The sequence below is a fragment of the Physeter macrocephalus genome, chromosome 17 (genome assembly GCF_002837175.3).
Source record: "Physeter macrocephalus isolate SW-GA chromosome 17, ASM283717v5, whole genome shotgun sequence".
Classification (NCBI taxonomy): Eukaryota; Metazoa; Chordata; class Mammalia; order Artiodactyla; family Physeteridae; genus Physeter; species Physeter macrocephalus.
This window is the reverse complement of record NC_041230.1, coordinates 45130722-45151198: the sequence shown is the minus strand read 5'-3', so window position 1 is coordinate 45151198 and position 20477 is coordinate 45130722. Positions and strand designations below refer to the sequence as shown.

The following is a 20477-nucleotide window of genomic DNA, read 5'->3' as shown; positions in this document are numbered from 1 at the left end:
AAATACAAACACCTGGAGGCTAAACAATATGCTACTAGATAACCAAGAGGTCACTGAAGAACTCAAAGAGGAAATCAAAAAATGCCTAGAAACAAATGACAATGAAAACACGATGACCCAAAACCTATGGGATGCAGCAAAAGCAGTTCTAAGAAGGAAGTTTATAAAAATACAATTCTACTTCACGAAAAAAGAAAAATCTCAAATAAACAACCTAACCTTACACCTAAAGCAATTAGAGAAAGAAGAACAAAAATAACCCAAAGTTAGCAGAAGGAAAGAAATCATAAAGATCAGATCAGAAATAAATGAAAAAGAAATAAAGGAAACAATAGTAAAGATCAGTAAAACTAAAAGTTCTTCTTTGAAAAGCTAACCAAAATTGATAAACCATTAGCCAGACTCATCAAGAAAAAAAGGGAGAAGACTCAACAGAACTAAAAATGAAAAAGGAGAAGTAACAACTGATCCTGCAGAAATACAAAGGATCATGAGAGATTTCTACAACCAACTATATGTCAATAAAATGGACAACCTGGAAGAAATGGACAAATTCTTAGAAAAGCACAACCTTCCGAGAATGAACCAGGAAGAAATAGAAAATATAAACAGACCAATCACAAGCGCTGACATTGAGACTGTGATTAAAAATCTTCCAAAGAACAAAAGCCCAGGACCAGATGGCTTCACAGGTGAATTCTATCAAACCTTTACAGAAGAGCTAGCACCTATCCTTCTCCAACTCTTTCAAAATATAGCAGAGGGAGGAACACTCCCAAACTCATTCTACGAGGCCACCATCACCCTGATACCAAAACCAGACAAAGATGTCACAAAGAAAGAAAACTACAGGCCAATATCACTGATGGACATAGATGCAAAAATCCTCAGCAAAATACTAGCATACAGACTCCAACAGCACATTAAAATGATCATACATCATGATCAAGTGGGGCTTATCCCAGGAATGCAAGGATTCTTCAATATACTCAAATCAATCAATGTGATACACCATTTTAAAAAACTAAGGATAAAAACCATATGATAATCTCAATAGATACAGAGAAAGCTTTTGACAAAATTCTACACTCATTTATGATGAAAACTCTCCAGAAAGTAGGCATAGAGGGAACTTACCTCAACATAAAAAAGACCACATATGACAAACCCACAGACAACATCGTTCTCAGTGGTGAAAAACTGACCCCATTTCCACTAAGATCAGGAACAAGACAAGGTTGCCACTCTCACCACTATTATTCACCATAGTTTTGGACGTTTTAGCCACGGCAATCAGAGAAGAAAAAGAAATAAAAGGAATCCAAATCGGAAAAGAAGAAGTAAAACTGTCACTGTTTGCAGATGACATGATACTATACAAAGCGAATCCTAAAGATACTACCAGAAAACTACTAGAGCTAATCAAAGATTTTGGTAAAGTAGCAGGATAGAAAATTAATGCACAGAAATCTCTTGCATTCCTATACACTAATAATGAAAAATCTGAAAGAGAAATTAAGGAAACGCTCCCATTTATCACTGCATCGATGAAAGAAATGAAAGATGATACCAACAGATGGAGAGATATACCACGTTCTTGGATTGGAAGAATCAACATTGTGAAAATGACTATACTAGCCAAAGCAATCTACAGATTCAACGCAATCCCTATCAAACTACCAATGCCATTTTTTCACAGAACTAGAACAAAAAATTTCACAATTCGTATGGAAACACAAAAGACCCTGAATAGGCACAGCAATCTTGAGAAAGAAAAACGGAGCTGGAGAAATCAGGCTTCTGGACTTCAGACTACACTACAAGTAGTGTATAGTAATCAAGACAGTATGGTACTGGCACAAAAACAGAAATGTAGATCAATGGAACAGGATAGAAAGCCCAGAGATAAATGCACGCACATATGATCAACTTATTTTTGATAAAGGGGGCAAGAATACACAATGGAAAAAAGTCTCTTCAATAAATGGTGCTGGGAAAACTGGACAGCTACATGTAAAAGAATGAAATTAGAACACTCCCTAACACCATACACAAAAATAAACTCAAAATGGATTAAAGACCTAAATGTAAGACCAGACTCTATAAAACTCTTAGAGGAAAACATAGGCAGAGCACTCTATGACATCAATCACAGCAAGATCCTTTTTGACCAGCCTCCTAGAGAAATGGAAATAAAAACTAGAAATTGAGTTACTTGTAGTGAGGTGGATGGACCTAGAGTCTGTCATACACAGTGAAGTAAGTCAGAAAGAGAAAAACAAATACCGTATGCTAACACATATATATCGAAAAAAAAAAAGGTTATGAAGAACCTAGGGGCAGGACGGGAATAAGACACAGACTTACTAGAGAATGGACTTGAGGACACGGGGAGGGGGAAGGGTAAGCTGTGACCAAGTGAGAGAGTGGCATGGACATATATACACCACCAAATGTGAAATAGATAGCTAGTGGGAAGCAGCGCATAGCACAGGGAGATCAACTCAGGTAAAATAGATAGCTAGTGAGAAGCAGCCGCATAGCACAGGGAGATCAGCTCGGTGCTTTGTGACCACCTAGACGGGTGGGAGGGAGGGAGATGCAAGAGGGAAGAGATATGGGGATATATGTATATGTATAGCTGATTTACTTTGTTATAAAGCAGAAACTAACACACCATTGTAAAGTAATCATACTCCAATAAAGATGTTTAAAAAATAAATAAATAAAATAAACAGAAAATAAATAAATTTTATAGTTCTGGGAGGAGAATTTTATATTTAACTTAAAAAAAAAAAAAAGACCTAGTGGCAGGACAGGAATAAAGATGCAGAAGTAGAGAATGGACTTGAGGACACGGGGAGGGGGAAAGGTAAGCTGGGACGAAGTGAGAGAGTGGCATGGACTTATATACACCACCAAATGTAAAATAGATAGCTAGTGGGAAGCAGCCACATAGCATAGGGAGATCAGCTCGGTGCTTTGTGACCACCTAGAGGGGTGGGATAGGGAGGGGGGGAGGGAGACGCAAGAGGGAAGGGATATGGGTATATATGCTTATGTATAGATGATTCACTTTGTTATACAGCAGAAACTAACACACCATTGTAAAGCAATTACACTCCAGTAAAGATGTTTAAATTAAAAGGAAACATCTCAAGTACTGTAAGGCTGCATCTGCCAGGCCCTGCCCATGGGAGCAAGAAGCTTGTTTTCAGGCCTGATTTTCACCTTTAGGCAAAAGCGACAGCAGAAATGTAAAACTCAGCAGAAATCTCAAATTTGACAATAAAGAACTTATTTTAAATAGGAAAATATAACCGTATTGTTCGTTAGGTTCTTGATCTGAATGATTTTTGCTTTGCCATCTATAAGGGTGACAGAGACTGACAACATTTTATGTCATGAGTGATTTTGTAGTGCTGCTAATATGTTTTATGATTTAGACTATTATAATATCCTTAATATTTCAAAAATGACTGAGGCTGGCATAGTATTTTTGAACCTTTCCAAATGACGATTTGTAAAACTACATCACATTAAAAATTTCAAACATCTGCACAATTCCATTCTTCCTCAACATAACATAAATTTTTATTCCATTGTAAAAAACATAAAAACTCTATGTTTTGAAAACCTGTAAGATTTATAATTTATATCTCTAGTAGCAAAGAAAAATTGAGCCATCCTTATATAATGGAATGATTCAGTATATGATACTCACCCACAAATAATAGGTCATCCATTCTCTTCCGAGTCATTATGATACAACCTGACAACTGATTTAATTATCGAACACTGTACCTGTGAAAGTCTTCTCCTATGAGAGAAACAAATGGACCACCCACCCATACCATTTAAATAGCCCACTATCCAATGCAAAATGTACTTTCCTCACCGACACTAGCAAAAATTAATACTTTAAAAGAAACTAGAAAGATGGGAGTGGGGGAGTTGGTGTGTAAAGTCCTACTTGTGTTATCTGAAGTGCAACAATTTTAATATATTGACTTTCATATTTTGTCGAGGATCCTTGTTATTAGCTATGGTCACAATCACACAAAGTCATATGATGTCATAATAAATTACAGTGTACACGGATTTAAACATTAATTTTAAAAATCATTTGGGGTAGTCTAGATAGACTTACACCTAGTATTTTATTAAATTTGTATGTATGACTGTAAAGTGTTTAGAAATGAACTAGCTTCATGGGGCTCAGTACAATAACACTGTCCTGAAGCAGCTTCTTTAAGATGTTGAAAATTAGGCTATGAATATAACCACCCCAGAGGATGTCAAATAACATCACAATAAACTACACATTAAGAGCAAGCTTACATTTTTAGCCCCTCATTTTAAGGAGCCTATTAATTAGTAATATGACACTGATTAATTTATTTCCTTTTGTCAAGACTGCAAATCTACCACATTTTGAGTATTGCATTAAAAAGTCACAGCACAGTACCTCTTAAAAATGATAATTGATACTGAAGTTTCAGTTCCCACATTTAAACTACAGTGATATACGAACAACAAAAAAGATACACAAAGACTAGGCATATTCATTTGTATACCTGTATTTCTTACATTTGGTTTCTGACTGTATTTTAACTTTTCTTCCTCTCCCAGTCATATTCTATTAATTTTGGTCATAGTTAATATAGATGAGTAGTACAATGGCATCTTTAAATTGTTTTTAAAGATCATTTATTAACTTGATGTCTCAATTTACCCCAATGTGACCTCTAAGTTGCTTGGCTTGGGTATTATTCCATATATATGAAAATGTGATGGAGATCCTTTGTCAAGAATTATATAATTTTAATGAAGAGACAAAAATATCCCTCACCCAAAGCACTGACCTAAATTAGACATCAATTTTCCAGACACTCATACAGTCTCTTTAATTATATTCTAGTCATTAAAATGGTACCATATTGCCTAGAAGTGCAGAGAATTCCATTTGGTTCTCAAATGAGAGACTTTACACAAATCTTCTCCCCAAATATATGCAACACCACACAAACTACAGCAGCAAGTAAAGTTAATTTGACTAAATATTTAGGTTTTACATTCACACTAATATTGAGATACAGATATAGATTCCAGAAAGACCCCTCCCCATCTCTCAAAGACCAGATAAGACTAATAACTGTGTTACACAAGACTCATCTTCCATTGAAGACACTCAGCAAACTTGCGGTCCATTTCAAAGCCTTTCATATTTTTCCCAGAACACGTTTCCTCGGGATATATTGATTTACCTGGACTGGGCGAGAGGGTCATGGAAGGAAATTTCTATTGCCCCACAACTATCATTTTGGTTAATAAGAACTGCTCGTGTTGAAGACATATTTGAAAGAAAATCGGAATCGAGTTCCTCTAAGGAAGAGATAATCTTATTAACTCAAGTATTCATTTGTTAAACAAATATTAATTTGAGGGTTAAGCATAAAAGTTTATGGAGAAGGGACAGAGAGATAATGAAATCCTTCAAACGCATATACTTTGCCTACAGGAATACACTTATTACCTGCTGTGATGTCACTGGGTAATTTTCCTGGATGGTAGAGATTCAGCTTAAGTTTTCCATCATTAAGAAAGAGGAGGAGAGCCCCCGAAACCAGCTGAAGCTCACTGAATAGCAGAAGCCCCTCCTTATTCCAGGTTCGAAATTGAAAAGTGGCAGAAACCTCGTCCTCCCCGGAAGAGCCCGGCAGTGCTAAGTAACTCCTGGGGCTCAGAAAAGTCACAGGCACACACTGTGGTTCTGAACAAGAAAATAACACATTTCCCTGAGAATAAAGTAAAAGAAAAAGCTTTAAGAATGACACTCACATCACCTTAGTGATAAAATCTGAAATACAGAGGCTGTTTATCCATCTCTAATTACCCCTGATTTAAAACAACAACAAAAATTGCTGTCAACATGAATATTCAAATCTTTGCCATATGTCTTAAAGGTTCGTCAAATCCAGAGATACATGGTCAGGCAAATCTTTCCCTGCGTTTTCTGGGTGAAATTATTTCCTCCCCATCTCTCAGTTCACAAAGGCCTCTAACTCAATGCAATTGAATTCAATAAAAAATTTATTTAAAACAACTCTTTTTTATGTTTTACTTGGTTTTCTCTTCCCACTTATTTCACCCTTTTGCTGCCTTTGGCTTCTAACCCACCCCATAACATAACCAACATTAATGAGCTACTGGTTTTCCTTCCATGTTTTTTCATAATTCTCTCTGTTTCCATTGACATATACACATATATATGTATATACATGTTTAAGTTATGTGTTCACTTACACGTACATTCACATACACCTAAATATGTTTTGAATACATATACCTACACACTAGGCATTATTTGTTTTATTATAATAGGAGCCATGTTTTATGCTGTTTACTGTATCATGATTTTATCATTAACAAATAACTTATGGAAATCCCTTTGAGTTATCTGGCAGAAGCCTAATTCCTACTTTTATTGATTGCATAATATTTTACTATGTGAATGCTCCAATTTTAGTCAACTGTTTCCTTGTTAATGTATATTCACTTTGTTTCCAGGTTTTGCCTCTCTGAACAGTGCAAGAATAAACAACTCTGCATGCTTCTCTACGTGCTGGTATTTTCAGTTCTGCAGAAGAGGGATCTAAATAAAGAACTATTGTATCTACATGTTTTAATAAATATTTCCAGCTTCTTCTCTGCCTACCAAAAAAAGTTAAATTCTCCACATTTCCGACAGTAGTATACAAAGATATGCTTTTCCCCACATCCTTGACAGCAATAGGTATTACATATCTTTTAAATTTGCATAGGTTCAACAACAAAATGCCAAAGTGATGTATCATTCTTATTTATCTTGCATTTACCTAATAGTATATCTAAGCATTTTTCATGAGTTTGTTGCTCTTCTGGACTCGTTTTCCTCAGAACGGTCTGTTCATACCCTCAGCCTATTTTTCATTTTTCATTTTTTTAGGTTTAACATTGCATAATACAATGTAGTACTTACATTCTTTTTTGAACCATTTTTGTCTTTTTCTTATCATTATGCGTTTGTCATCAGATTTACATGTATTATTTCTTATCTAATGGTTTTTAGGTAGATCTTCAAGATACATTAGAATTGCATGAATTTTCATTAAAATATTGTACATGAAGGATTATTTTGCTATTAAAGTTAAATACATATTTAAGGATTAAAAAAAAACGTAAAGGTCCGAACTATTTAGAAATAATTAGAATCTTCCTTAACAGGCTTCAGAAATCAAGATAAATGTTTTTATTTTACCTGAAAATAATCTTTAACAAATTTTCTAAATATAGATTTGAAAAGTCAATGAAATCCCTTTATTTAGAAGAATACACATTGGAATTAAACTACTAGTCTTGGTTAAACAAAAACATTTGGCTATACTGTGATTCTGTTAAAAGTGAATTAGCTTTCACTGCAGACAAATACCTGGCCCCAGTGAATGAAATAACAAAAGCAGAAGAGTGAAATAAACTGACCCATAATGTAAAGGCAATTATAAGACTAACAAACCTGGTAAAAATGGCAACATTTACCAGCTGCATTTGGACAGCTGTCTGCTACTCTACAAGCAGCAAATCCTCTTGGCAATGAAGAGTGGGTGCTAGCTGCACGAGCAGCTTCTGGAAACTCATTTTGCAATGAAACACTCACATCTATCTCTCTATAATATTTTTATTTTCCATTTAAATTCTTTTCCCTTTTTAAAAAAAAAACTATTTAAAAATCTTGTTGGATGGTGTACTCATATAAATACTATCAATTCACACAGAGAATTAAGAATAAAATGTTTTGTAAGCAATAAATAATCCCATGATGTGGTTTGGGTTTTGCTGACACAACATGAGCTTACATTTACATATTCTGAATTTTGAACAATTAAAGAAATGTATTCAAATGGATAGATGTGTCTGCTTTTCTATCATTAAGCTGGTTAAGCTAGAAACCACATTTCACAGAATCTCTTTTCTTGTCTTGCTCTGGTTAAGAGGTAGCCAAAAAGGGAACTTGCATGATATGGGTCAGAAATGAAAGGCTGGTCGTTTCCCCCCGAAAAGGTTTGCTGTGTGTGATAAAGCCCAGTGAGGGATGATCACAGAGCGGCTGGTTTATTCCAGCTTGTCCTGGCTCTTTCACTCGGCTCCATCTCTTCCTCCAGACAGCTGGGCTCCACTTTCCAGCGCCTCTGATGATTGTTAAGATCCAAGTCCTCAAATAGATCCTTGTTCCTAAACTCATAGTGGTGCTGCTTCCCTGACTGAACCCTGACCGATAACAGTTGTATTTAAATTCTGCTGCATTTCCATAGAATGAGTATAATGCAGCCTGACCAGCACTGCTCTTGGGACAGACTGGCAGATGCAATCTTGTAAAAGTCTATTAGTTTCTTTTATTGGTTATAAATGACCATGGCAAAATACAAATTTTTCAAATGCTTCTCTAATATACATGGATGTTATCTGATTCCAGGAACTTGGTAGGCTTCTTCAGAGAGTGTGTCAGGGAGTATCTTATAAAGGAAATTACAGAGTAAAAGAAATTAGTCTCCTGGGAGTAATAATATCACACCAAAATAAATTATCAGTTGCACCAAAAAAAGGCCTGCTTTACTTCATGTAAATATAAAATAACCATGCCCTATGAATTTTAAATTTTTAACATGAAATTCATCCCTTACATGCATATTGCCAAGCAGAGAAACGTTTTTAAGGAACAAGAGTAAAGTCTAAAACATCACATCAAGTGGGAATTCAAAATGAAGCAATTTTTTTATGTGGAAAAGCCAGGTAGTTTTCCTCATTTGTTCACATGAAGACTCAAGTCTTACCATAATGATGATCTGTGGGTTCTGTTGCTTGGCCAAATCAATAACGTCCACTCCATTATAATAGAGATTTTCTAAACACCCATGAAAATGTTTATGGGGGAATAACACTGATTTTCCAGGTGCTGGAATCCCTCCAAAGCTGATCTTAGAAAGAAAAATGGCATCAATAATATTGTTTAGTGATTTTTTGATAATCTGCTTAAATAATTATGATTAGCAACTATAGCTGTAATCATCATAGACAGACCGATTTTTCAGTACTGTACACTGCCATATTGTTAATTTCAAACGGAGATTTAAAAAAATTAAGATGCAGATTTTAAAACAAATTTATATGCATTCAGTTTTCACTTACACAAGAGCTTGATTATTTTTACAAGTGGCTAATCACACCTGATTTTAATATTTTTTGGTTGTTGAAGAAAAATACATCTTTATATCCATGGTAAACCTTGACAGCTTTAACAATGTTACCAATTACAATGACGTTTTGTTTCATATACATTTCTGGCACACATTGATATTTGTGCATTTGAATTGATCATTAATGAATCAATTAACCTATTTATTGCTACATTCTCTCCATAAATCTGCACTGTTCAGGAGGGCCCTTTACCCGCCCCTACCACCACCAATCAGGCAACACATTCTGTATTTACTTGTAATGAGATCTCTTCGAGAACATTTCCTACATGTGGCAATTTGTGACTACACATTGCAGGCAAAAAAGATGACATTTCTTTGTAATAATAAATTGACGTACTGGGAGAAAGATGAAGCCTCAGTAGTATATGCACAAAATTTGCTACTTGAGTTAGGTCACCTAGAGGAACACTTCATCAGAACCTTGACTGACTCTGAACGTAGGTTTTCTATAGTGTATTTTCTTTCATGTAGCTATACCACATATACATTACAAAGTCTGCATTAATTGAAACGTAACCATCACACCTCATAATCGAGATGTAGGTAACTGAACTCTCCCTGGGCGTGGAAACGATGCCTGTGCTCATCCACTGTGAAGTTGACTTGTTTGCCCAAGCGTTGGATGAGCACGGAATGCCAGTGCTGGTCGTCCAGCAGGCTGCCCAGGGTGAGGCTGATCGGGACGTGAGTGGAGGGCAGCTTAGCTTCACCTTAGAAGAGAAAAAAATAACAGCACCATTATTCTCAGTTTAAAAAAAGAAAAAAAAGTTTCTTTTGGGGGCACCAGAGTCTCTCATGATAATTGCAATCTCTTTCCATCCACTCCATCCAAAACGCTAGTCTGAATTTACCTCAAGTTTGAATATAATATCCTCTCAACCTTGTCGTAATTTCTTCCTCTGTTAATTCTCTTTATTAGCATTAGCCACCATCACACTCTCATTTTCAATGTAAATTTTATATTTGCTACAACCTCATTATTTTTACTACCTCAGTATTTTTCAATGACCCATCCCTTTCATCATGATGTTTGAAAATAGCTAAGTGGTTCTGTCAGCACTATGACATTGAAAGAGGGTCTTGTACAATTTGCAAATTAGGAACCATTTTTACGTGCAAGTACGATATGGGCGTGTATGTATATATGTGTGATATATATATATCACACATATATACATAAACACTTGAATGTGGAAATAAGGCACCTTAATTGTTAAAAAAAGAAAAGCTATAAAAGCAAAAGGTACTAAGGTGATATCTAAATGACCAGATTTTTCAAGCACTTTACTCAAATAGTTTTACCTGAATTAATAACTAAAAAGAGTTTTCCTCTTCTTAATTCCAGTGTGATGTGATCTCCATTTTGCCCTTCCCGGTGGAGTAGGATCCCATCACTCTGCATAGTTTTAAATTTCAAAGAAATTATATCCTTTATTGGGCTCAGGGATTTTTGATCAAATCTGTAGAGAAGGCAACTTTTCCCATCAAGATCAACCACCTCTGATCCTAGACAAAGATAGTAAAAGTCATTCTAAGGATAAATATGCTTTTCATTAAAGCATTTTAAAAGTATATGTATAGAAAGAGCATTATACTTGTACCCATACATGTATATTTCAGCTCCAAGCCAATCAAAATAATGGAAAATAAAACCACCAAATGTCTAATTCCTTCTAATTCCTGGGATTGATTCCATTTTAGCCTTTACTCACCTATTTACAAAATTCATGATCTAGAAATACATTTTGAAATGTATTCCTAATTTTCTCTTATATTATTAAAGGCTGTTTCTCATTCCATAATAAATTAGGGAAAAGGTTATAATCGATACCCATAAAACCACTTTGCATATTTCATGATCAATATTTTTTATGACATTCTTGAAATGTTGAAGTTAAATGGATTTTTAGCTTCTGAAGAAGTAGTTTTGAAATCTCAACATTCTATATGGCATATATAAAAGAGATAGACACATAAATACATACACATACGTCGGACTCATCAATGCCACCTCAAGTATATATTAAACTGTGTTCTGTTTTATTTTATTATTTTTGTGGCTAAGTAATAGTATTTAAGAGCAATGCTATTTTCTGTCTTCTCAAGGGCACTGTTGGAAAGATATTCACTTAATGACATTATAAGGGCTGTTCTGCTGCACTTGTGTCATAACTGTGACATTGACAGGTTTTTTCAGCTTTCTGACAGTGTCTTATCTACTCATTGTCAAGATCGCTTTTATTCAGTTCATCTGATAAAAGATGTCATGTTATACCAGTAACATAACAGTACATCTGTCAAAATCAGTTGCACCCTGAGCAAAGAACTGATAATACTCAGAAAGCCTTGCAGTGTTTCCTACATTTCACAAGTCAAAGATTTTTTTTTTAAGGCAGTTACCCTTGAGAGTGCATTTATGTAATAAATGAAGAGGTTAGGGAAACCCAATAAAATAGGAAGCTGTTTTTCAACTGGTTAGGTGACTTCTCCCAGTCAACAAAACGACATTACAGTTCACTCATCTTGTTTCATTCGACAAAATTATTACGTCAACTTGTATGTCCAATATGTATTTCTTTCAGATTATCCATCATATTTAATGGGAACCATTTATATTCACCACTGCCCAAAATTTTTTCCAACTATTTTATGCAGCTATCTTTTGGAAATTCAGAGGTTTGATTTTCCCACGTCTTGTTAATGTGCTTATAAAAGAATTCATTCACCAAGTGCACATGAATAAACATTGCATTCTGTAGAAAGAATAATGTTAACTGAATAATTACTCCTTGTTATATAGCTGAATGAATGTGCATGGCAAAAACATAACTGTGTCAAATACAAATAATGTGTTCTATGATAATTAGATTACAATAAATTAAGAAAAATTCCAATAAGACAGACTTTAAATGCTGACACATTTGGAGCCGTGCAGTTATCTCTGAGTTAATGCATTGCTTAAAGGCAACCATCATTATAATGATTTTATTTCACATAAAGTCTATTCTTGGAATTAGCTACCAAGAGAATTTTTTCCCCAATGAAGGTCTAGCCTGTGATACTTCAGCCTTTTATTTCTCTCTTCTTCATTATTGTTGTTATTACATTATAATGGCCATATTAGCCTTTCATGGCACCAAGAGCTTTGTGCCTGGAATATCTCCAACAGTAAAATGGGATAGTGAGAAACATATTAGACTATTGATGCCTAAAGCAATGGTATACTACTTCAACTCTTAAATGGAAGCCACTTGCCATTTTCTCTCTTACCTATTATGTTCTTACTTCACAGGTATCACACTAAGTTGTTGGGTCCATTCATTCAATAAATATTTATTTAGCCCATCCAGTCTGAGGCCCTGTGACGGATGCTGAGATAAAAGAGGGATCAATGCCAACATGGCCCTTGTCCTCATGGAACTTACGTTCAGTGAAGATGGACAACAAGTAGCAAGTAAAAAAGTAAGTTCCTAAAGCATTACAGACCATAACAGGCATTCTGATCAAGATTAAAAGAAGCCTGGGGTCACTTTAATTCAGGTAGCTGGGAAAGCTCAGTTCTCAGGTCTAGAAACCTGATGCTAAAGCAGATGGTAATCAATAATCTTCTCACTCTTGTCAGTCTTCAAGTCCTAAACTTGTCCCCATAAAATAGAATTACTCTTATTATGCTTAATTTTAAGATGGCTAGACATTCTCCCAACACATTCTCTCATTCCCTATCATGAAAGGAAGCTCTGAGGACGCTGAGAAACTCCAGTGGCAGTCAGTAACTCAGCTCTCAGATTTCACATGCAATGTGAACAATACCCTTCGGGAAGAAAAAGCTAAATATAATTCAGAATGTAAGTACGATGTCAGTACGGGGAAACTTCAAGTTATATCCGTGTAATATATGTACAAGGATTCCCATAAAACAAAGAAATTCAGGATGATCCCTAACAGTATTACTTTAGATAGAAAACTCACTTATAAACGCTATTTACAGAACTTATCTGATATATAAAAAGCGTGCAATTTTAAACAATCATCATAAAACGTTGTGCTATGATAAATACAGTTAACGATATAAAAATCTGGAACTATCTGAAAAAAAAATAACCTTTTGAGAGAGGGAGAGAGAGGAAGAGAGAAGCTGAATTTTCTCCAAGGATGCTGGTGGGAGAGACAGGTCTCTCTTGAAACTGATATTACCACTGTTAAGAAAATGGAAAAAGCTGGAAAATAAATCAAAGGAATAACTTCATGTCCTCTCAATGTCATGCTGGAGCTTTTTAAAAGAAGGCTGTCTAATTAATTCTAGGTGAATTCACAAATATCTTATTTTACTATTTATTACTGATGAGGGCCAGTCTCTAAGTTACATGTTAATTTATAGTTTTGTTTTCTTTTGTTTTCCCCGTAGAGATGCAAATAACGTCCGTCAGATAGAAAATATATCCCCAAAGGTTATGGTTTTATTGCCCTGTTGGACATTAAACATTTGTGTACTTAACCTAGTGATAGTAATTCAACATTCTTTTTTCCAGCTTTTAGGAACCACTTGCATTCTTGGCCTATGGCCCCTTCCTTTTTGTATAAGACCAGCATCATAGCATCTTCAAATTTCTCTCTTTCTCATTATCTCTCATGTTTGCATTCACAGTCACATCTCCTTCTCTAGCTCTGATCCTGTCACCTCTCTTTTATAAGGACCCCTGTGACTACACTGGGTCCACCTGGATAATCCAGGATAATCTCCCCAACTCAAGACCTGTAACTTAATCACAACTGTAAAGTACCTTTGTCATGTAATGTAACATATTTACGGTTACAGGGAATTATTCTATCACAGCAAGTTACCTGCCCTCTTTGTCCCTGTTCCTTTATCTGTAACATGGGAATACTAGTACATTCTTTTTTTTTAAGTGAAGTATAGGTGATTTACAATATTTCTTAATAACAGTATATTCTTCATAGGTCTGTTGTACGAATGCATATCTACACAATTTTTGGAAGTTGCTAGCATATAATGAGAATTCAATAAATGTTAACTACTATTAATGCTATTACTTATTAGAATACTGAGCAGGGAAAGAGGGATAGCAAAAATAGTTTAATAAATACATTTGGTGTGTTTATTTTTTAAAAGTGGACTCTAAAAAATAATGAATTTCTGAAGTGCACAAGAAATGCTCAGTTACCAATGTCATTGCCAGGTTATGCAGCAAGAATGATTTTGAGCCATCTGTGGGTTCTGTGGCTTTTTCTCTGTCTGTCAGCAAATGCCTGAGCTGACTCACCATGGCAATTGTCGGTGACCTGACTCCTCCTCAGTGAATACCTCCATCTCAGATCTTCTCATTTATAGCAGGAAGCAAGGAAAGAAGTGGCTCACAAAGACTGCAGGCCCTACTCTCGTATCAGTTCTCCCCGTGACCCCGGGAAAGAGGTATAGCCTGTTTGATCTGCATGATTCAGAAATATAATCTCCCGTAGAATAAAGAGTTTTCTGAAAGAAAATATTCCTATTTCTTTCAGGGAGTTGTGTGAGAAGTGGAATTGCTGAAACACGTATTCTGCGCTCCTTCTACAGCACATATTTATGGAGACCTTTCTGCGAACACAGTGGAAGACACAGTAATGCATAACACGAAATGCATTTTTTTCCCCACGAGCTTATGGTCTAGCGGGGAAGACACACGTCACTGAGATGTGATTATTCATGCTTCACTTCTGCATCAGGGCTGGGTCCCGAACGATTTCTAACACGTGCAGGAGGAGCTGAAACTCTCAGCCTCAGAGAAGGACATTAACTAATGGGCAGAAATGCTTCACCTCCGTGAGCAGCAAACTGCTTTTCTACCTCTGCATGTTTCACATGCAGACACACTCCTCATTGTCATATCTTCCACTTGACCCAGTACCGTTCCCTCTCCCTTGCATCCTATCGCTGCTCCAGAGGTTTGAGGCTTCTCCTATTGTGAGGGGTTGCCATTTGAAAAAGCAATGTCTTCCCCACCCTGTAAGTGAATTACTAAGAAAAACACATCCAAGGGCATGATTTCTCAAATTGGGGTCCATGGTCACACCACGTGAGAATCACCTAAGGAGAATCTCTTGTGGCCTCCATAAACATTCAACAAACATCCTGCGCTCTGCCTGATGTCCGCTAATTTAGAATCTCTGAAAGACAACCCAAGAGTATAGGTTCCTGAGTGATCCTGAGGCAGACGACAGCATAAGGGTTATTTGACAAGAAGAAGAGGTAGCTTACAGAAACCTGTTCTCTGAAAATGAACAACCTCATTGCATACTGAGTTGTACCATGGAAAACAAAATTGTTTTATTTATCTATACCATAGGTGGTACTTGCAGAAAATTGTGGAGGTAGTAGTGACTTGTCCCTGAAACGCCTTTCAGGGAGAAATGGATTCTGTGAGTTAAACCATGATTCATAGCACTATTGATGAGATCAGCTGACTAAGAAACTTCAAAGAGAAAAATTGGAATAGAAAATGCATGAAATGGAAAACAAATCATTAAAAATAGAAAATTCACTTTACTGAAGGTCATCAAAGAGTTCTTAAAAAAGACATGAGACTCTTCTAATAATTCTTTGGGAATCAACCCAAAAACACAAATAGAAAAAGAGCGCTACCACTAGAGAAAACAGCTATGGACCAAACTCCTCTGGGCTAAATTGAATTCAGTCTTAAACACCGATCATACTGCCTCTCTATTTAAAAATTACTACCTATGAATCACTAAACAAACAGAGGTCCAATTTTGACTTCTAAAAAACATTAATCAGACTGAGTCACTGTTAAACTATTATATAGTGAAATATTAAAGCTACAGCATGATGTATAGGCACGTGAGATCTGCATTACAGAATTGTGCTTTTAAAGAGATGGAGAGGAGAGACCAAGCACTCGAGAAATCAACAGGAAATGGGTTGTTCTATTTTTGCATAGTGGCATAAAAGAACATAGAATGATTTAAGGGACTCTTAGGTTTAAAACAACTAAAATTAATATGGTAAAAAGGAAGAAGGCACAGGATCAAATGCTGTATATAACCACGGGGAAAAGGTGACTTTACTATCATGGTTTTAAACAGACTGAGTTAAGGTCAGTGATAACACTCCAGGAGGTTATGGAAGCAAACATCATCATGGCCACTTACATATCAATTTAAATTAACCTTTTAAATAGATTTGAAACCGGTAACATCTACTTCATCAAGGATGCTGGAGTGTATCATTGGAGGATGTAAGCTGGATTTCTGTTTCTAATATTTATTTGTTATTTTTGTGATGTCACAGAAATCACTTAAGTGCCAATTCTCAATTTCCTTATTTGATATGTGGAGAGTAACTCCAACCTTTCATGCTATGCCAAAAAAGCTGTTGGCACCCGAGGGAAATATCAAAATGCCTTGACAGTTATTATTTAGTATGCTATTATTATCACTTTAATAATAACAACTTTTGAAATTTCATACGTTCATCTCAGAGATATTTCTCTTTTCGTCAGTTGCTACTGCTTGAGTATAATAAATTTGGATGTTTACATATTTATTCATTTTTTGGCTTATATCATGGCTAACCAGATATTTTTCTTAATAGCTCCACTTAACAAATAGTTACTGAACGTTTATTGTGCCAAGTTCTACAGTAGGAGGCTGTGTAACAGGGAACACATTCCGTCCTCATGGATCCTCCAATCAGAAGGAAAAGAAAAACATCATGCAACTCAGCCCATCTGAACAGATGTTTTTACAAATTGTTAAGTGGAACTTGAAGGAAAAGGACAGGGTAACATCAGAGGTTTGAGCAGAAAGGTCTAAATTAGGTTGTTGATTAGGGATGACATCTCTGAGGAAATGATATTTAAGCTGAGTAGATCACCACCTATGAGAACATCTAGGGTCGGGAAAGGAAGAGGAGGTGGGGAGGGGGAGAAGAGGGTGAGAAGAGCTGGGAGGGTGGGAGAGTCTGGAGAGGGATGGATGGTGTGGCAGAAACTAAATGGAAGAGATCCACAGGGAGCTGAATTACTGGCAGATCACCTTGACCCTGTGAAAAAACCTTGAAAAAACCTTGGTTCCAGGTTTTTCTTGGACAGGTCTATTTAGGATTTGTCCTTAGTCCCCGGACGTAACAATCGGTCCTCAGTTATGGTGTTTATTCCTAAGGCAATGCCTTTCTGGCTTTTCAGGTAAAAGCCCAAAGTGTTTAACAAGTCTCTCTAAATTGGCAGAACTTGGACTCCAAAGGTATCCTTCCCAGAACCAGGCAGAGGCTGGATGAAGTCCCCAGGACTTGAATCTCCCAGCTCTTGCTTTTGCCTGGTGCAGAGTGGGCATGGCCAAGTCAGGAATCAGGCAAGGATTTAAGGGGAATGTGTATGCAGGAGTCAGGGCTCTCCCTCTCTGACACCCTCCTTTTCAGTATTCCACCCTAATTTTCTAATCACTCTGGCAACCTTGAACTCTGACCTCTGTCTCCTCAGCCTAGTAAAATCTGGCTACTTGCTGCTTGAGTATTATGACGTTCTTAGAAAAAAGTCAGTTAAATATGGATCTCCAGGATTTTGCTTCCCATCTTTCAAGAATCAAGTCCTCTCAAGTTGCTGCCTGTTTTGAGTTGAATTTCAAAGCCCTGAAGCATTTTTTTAAACGTATTTTATCCAGCCACTGTAATTGCTGTGGGCAGCAAGATAGTCCAGTAAAAGCTACTCTGTTATGACTGCTACCTAAAAGCAAATCTCTCTCTTTTTGTGAAATTTTATATCTATTGGCTTGTCCATTAATTTATTTAGGATTGCAAAATGGGCATATACTGATTCTACTATTCCTTGTTTATTTACATAAAAATAACTTTAAAGAGAAATCCCCTCTAATCTTCTATTTGATTACCTTGAGGTACAGATTACATAGGAAGAGTAGGATAAATGCTTGATGTTTTCTCTTCATTTATTAGCTTTCAAAATAATGAGTCAATTCCTTAATAGTTCTCCTAGGTGACCAATGAGGGTTTTTTTTTTTTGTATTATCATGAACTCATTCACTTAAATATAGTTAATATGTTTCAAAACTGCAGTTACTATCTTTATTGATGCTAAAATATTTCCATCTTTGGTCAGTGAGAGCCCCTTCAGTTGGCTGAGTTCTTTTGACATTATTCTGGTGGGTTTTCATAGTCTCCTTATTGTCTGGCATTCTAAAAGCTAACCTCATTTTAATTTTAATATAACTTCACATATCATCAAATTAAAATCTTAAGTCTATAAACTTTGCAAAGAATTAGAATTTATCCACTTTGATATTAGGCCAACATGAATCCATCTTCTTTTTAAACTCTGACATAAAATAGGATCCCTCAGCTACAGTATTAGCTGATAAACAATCTGAGAGCAGGGACTGTATTTAAAGCACCTTGTCAAGATTTTAGCAGTTAACATGTTGGAACTGCTTAACAAGTAGGTATTGGATTCAATCACGACTATTCTTTAGGGTAAATCTAACACATTTCCTGCTTTTCCTTTTTCCCCAACCCAACAGGTGGTGTGAGAGAGCTGCAACCTGAGTAGACAGAAGGCTATTACTTAGTTTTCTTTCAGTGTTTTTTCACCCAGATAAACAGTTGCACTTTTCATGTTACTTTCTTATATTTCCTATTAATAAATTTTCTAAATGGAAATCTACAGATGTAAGTAGTTCCAACTTTCAGTATTTTTTACATCATGAAAGCCATACTCTTATTTTAAGTTAACATGAGTTTTGTAATTTCTGACTTATTTCCATTTACTAAATAGAATTCATAATTTTCTTTCACACAGTCTGCATTTAAGCAAATAAACATAAGAGTGTAACACTTCTGTACATTTCTTCTCTGCCAGTCCTCTCACTCAGTTTTCCCTGTGCTCTATGCCTGATCTTCAGTGGACTGAATATGACACTTGAATGACAGGAAAAGCCTTCCTGAAGTTCCCCAGACCTGCCCCCATTCATTCATCTATCTGTCCAGAAGACTAAAACCAAAAAAGGACCACCCGATTGCAATACAGGATAATGTGTGCATGATGTGATCAGGAGCAGAACACATCCTCTGACCTAAACAGGAAGTACTAGAGAGGTTGTCAGAAACAGTGATTTCTATGCAGGGAAAAGACAATGAGTAAAAGAATTATCTAGGTAGGGGAATGAAGGCCAGATGTGTGGTGATCACCCTACGCTTCATGAAAAGATCCTAAGACTAGAAAAATCATGAAATCACAGCACTTCAAAGAACCTGTAATTATTTCGCTATGGCCGGGCAGTTGGATGCATTTATTCTGCTGAGGATGAGGAAGGAGAGATCGTGGATCGCAAAATGAGAGTGTTTACACAACAGCTAGAGAAAAGAAACTAAGAATTAATGCTCAGGGCAATTGCTTCAGCAATTCACCCACCATTACACATTATCTCCTGTGGCTTCCTTGCTACTTCTTAGGCATTCCTCAGACTCACTCACTTGCACCCAGTTATTCTCCTTTCTTGCCTTTGTTTACCCTTTGGGACACACTGAGCAGAGTAGTAGCTCTTCATCATCAAACACTGTCTTTTCTTTTTCTTTCTTCCACAAGTTATTTCCTTACCTACACCTCTTGTCTGGATCTGTAACGTGTTCACAGTGGCTATGGCCAAGTCATCTGAAATTTACACTTTCCCTTTGAACCCATAAAATTTAGCTTCTGCTTCTGTCATTACTCAGGAAACAATGTCAGGTTTACTGACATAAAAGTAGAACATGCTCTTTGATACGGATTTTCCATTCACTTGATGCTCCTTCATAACAAGTTACTGTTCTAACTCAGGGTAATAAAACCATGTGTGGTTCTCACAACAGCCACTTTCCCAGCAATATTCACAGGGCCAACTTGCATCTATAACTTCAGCCAACACACATATTAGGCACAAGGGGCCGGGGGTGGGGGTCTGGCATAAAAATGCACACTACCTGAAAAAGAGTATAAAGGACCTGTTTTAATTATGACAGAAATGCATTTCTGTTTTTCAAAGACAGGAGTAGTTGTACAAACATAGCTTTAAACTTTATACTTTTATTACCAACAGTAAGTGGAAAGGTTATGATTTAATAACTAATGATATTTTATAGGTTTCAATTCTGTAACTTCACCCCAGAGGGTGTGGAGT

At 36.2% G+C, this 20477-nt stretch overlaps 1 protein-coding gene across 5 annotated transcripts in view; it reads right to left on the bottom strand.

Moving 5' to 3' along the window:
* The window catches only part of CNTNAP4 (contactin associated protein family member 4), a 287771-nt gene that overhangs the window by 102496 nt on the left and 164798 nt on the right, over positions 1-20477 (bottom strand). For 3 of the 5 annotated variants that reach the window (XM_024124937.2, XM_024124939.1, XM_024124938.1), the window contains exons 5-8: positions 10599-10802; positions 9822-10006; positions 8871-9014; positions 5537-5798 (exon numbers count right to left, since the gene is read on the bottom strand). In XM_024124937.2, the coding sequence (XP_023980705.1) occupies positions 5537-5798; positions 8871-9014; positions 9822-10006; positions 10599-10802 (795 nt within the window). The remainder of the gene's footprint in view (positions 1-5536; positions 5799-8870; positions 9015-9821; positions 10007-10598; positions 10803-20477) is intronic. The other 2 variants (XM_024124940.1, XM_024124942.1) reach the window with 1 other exon arrangement.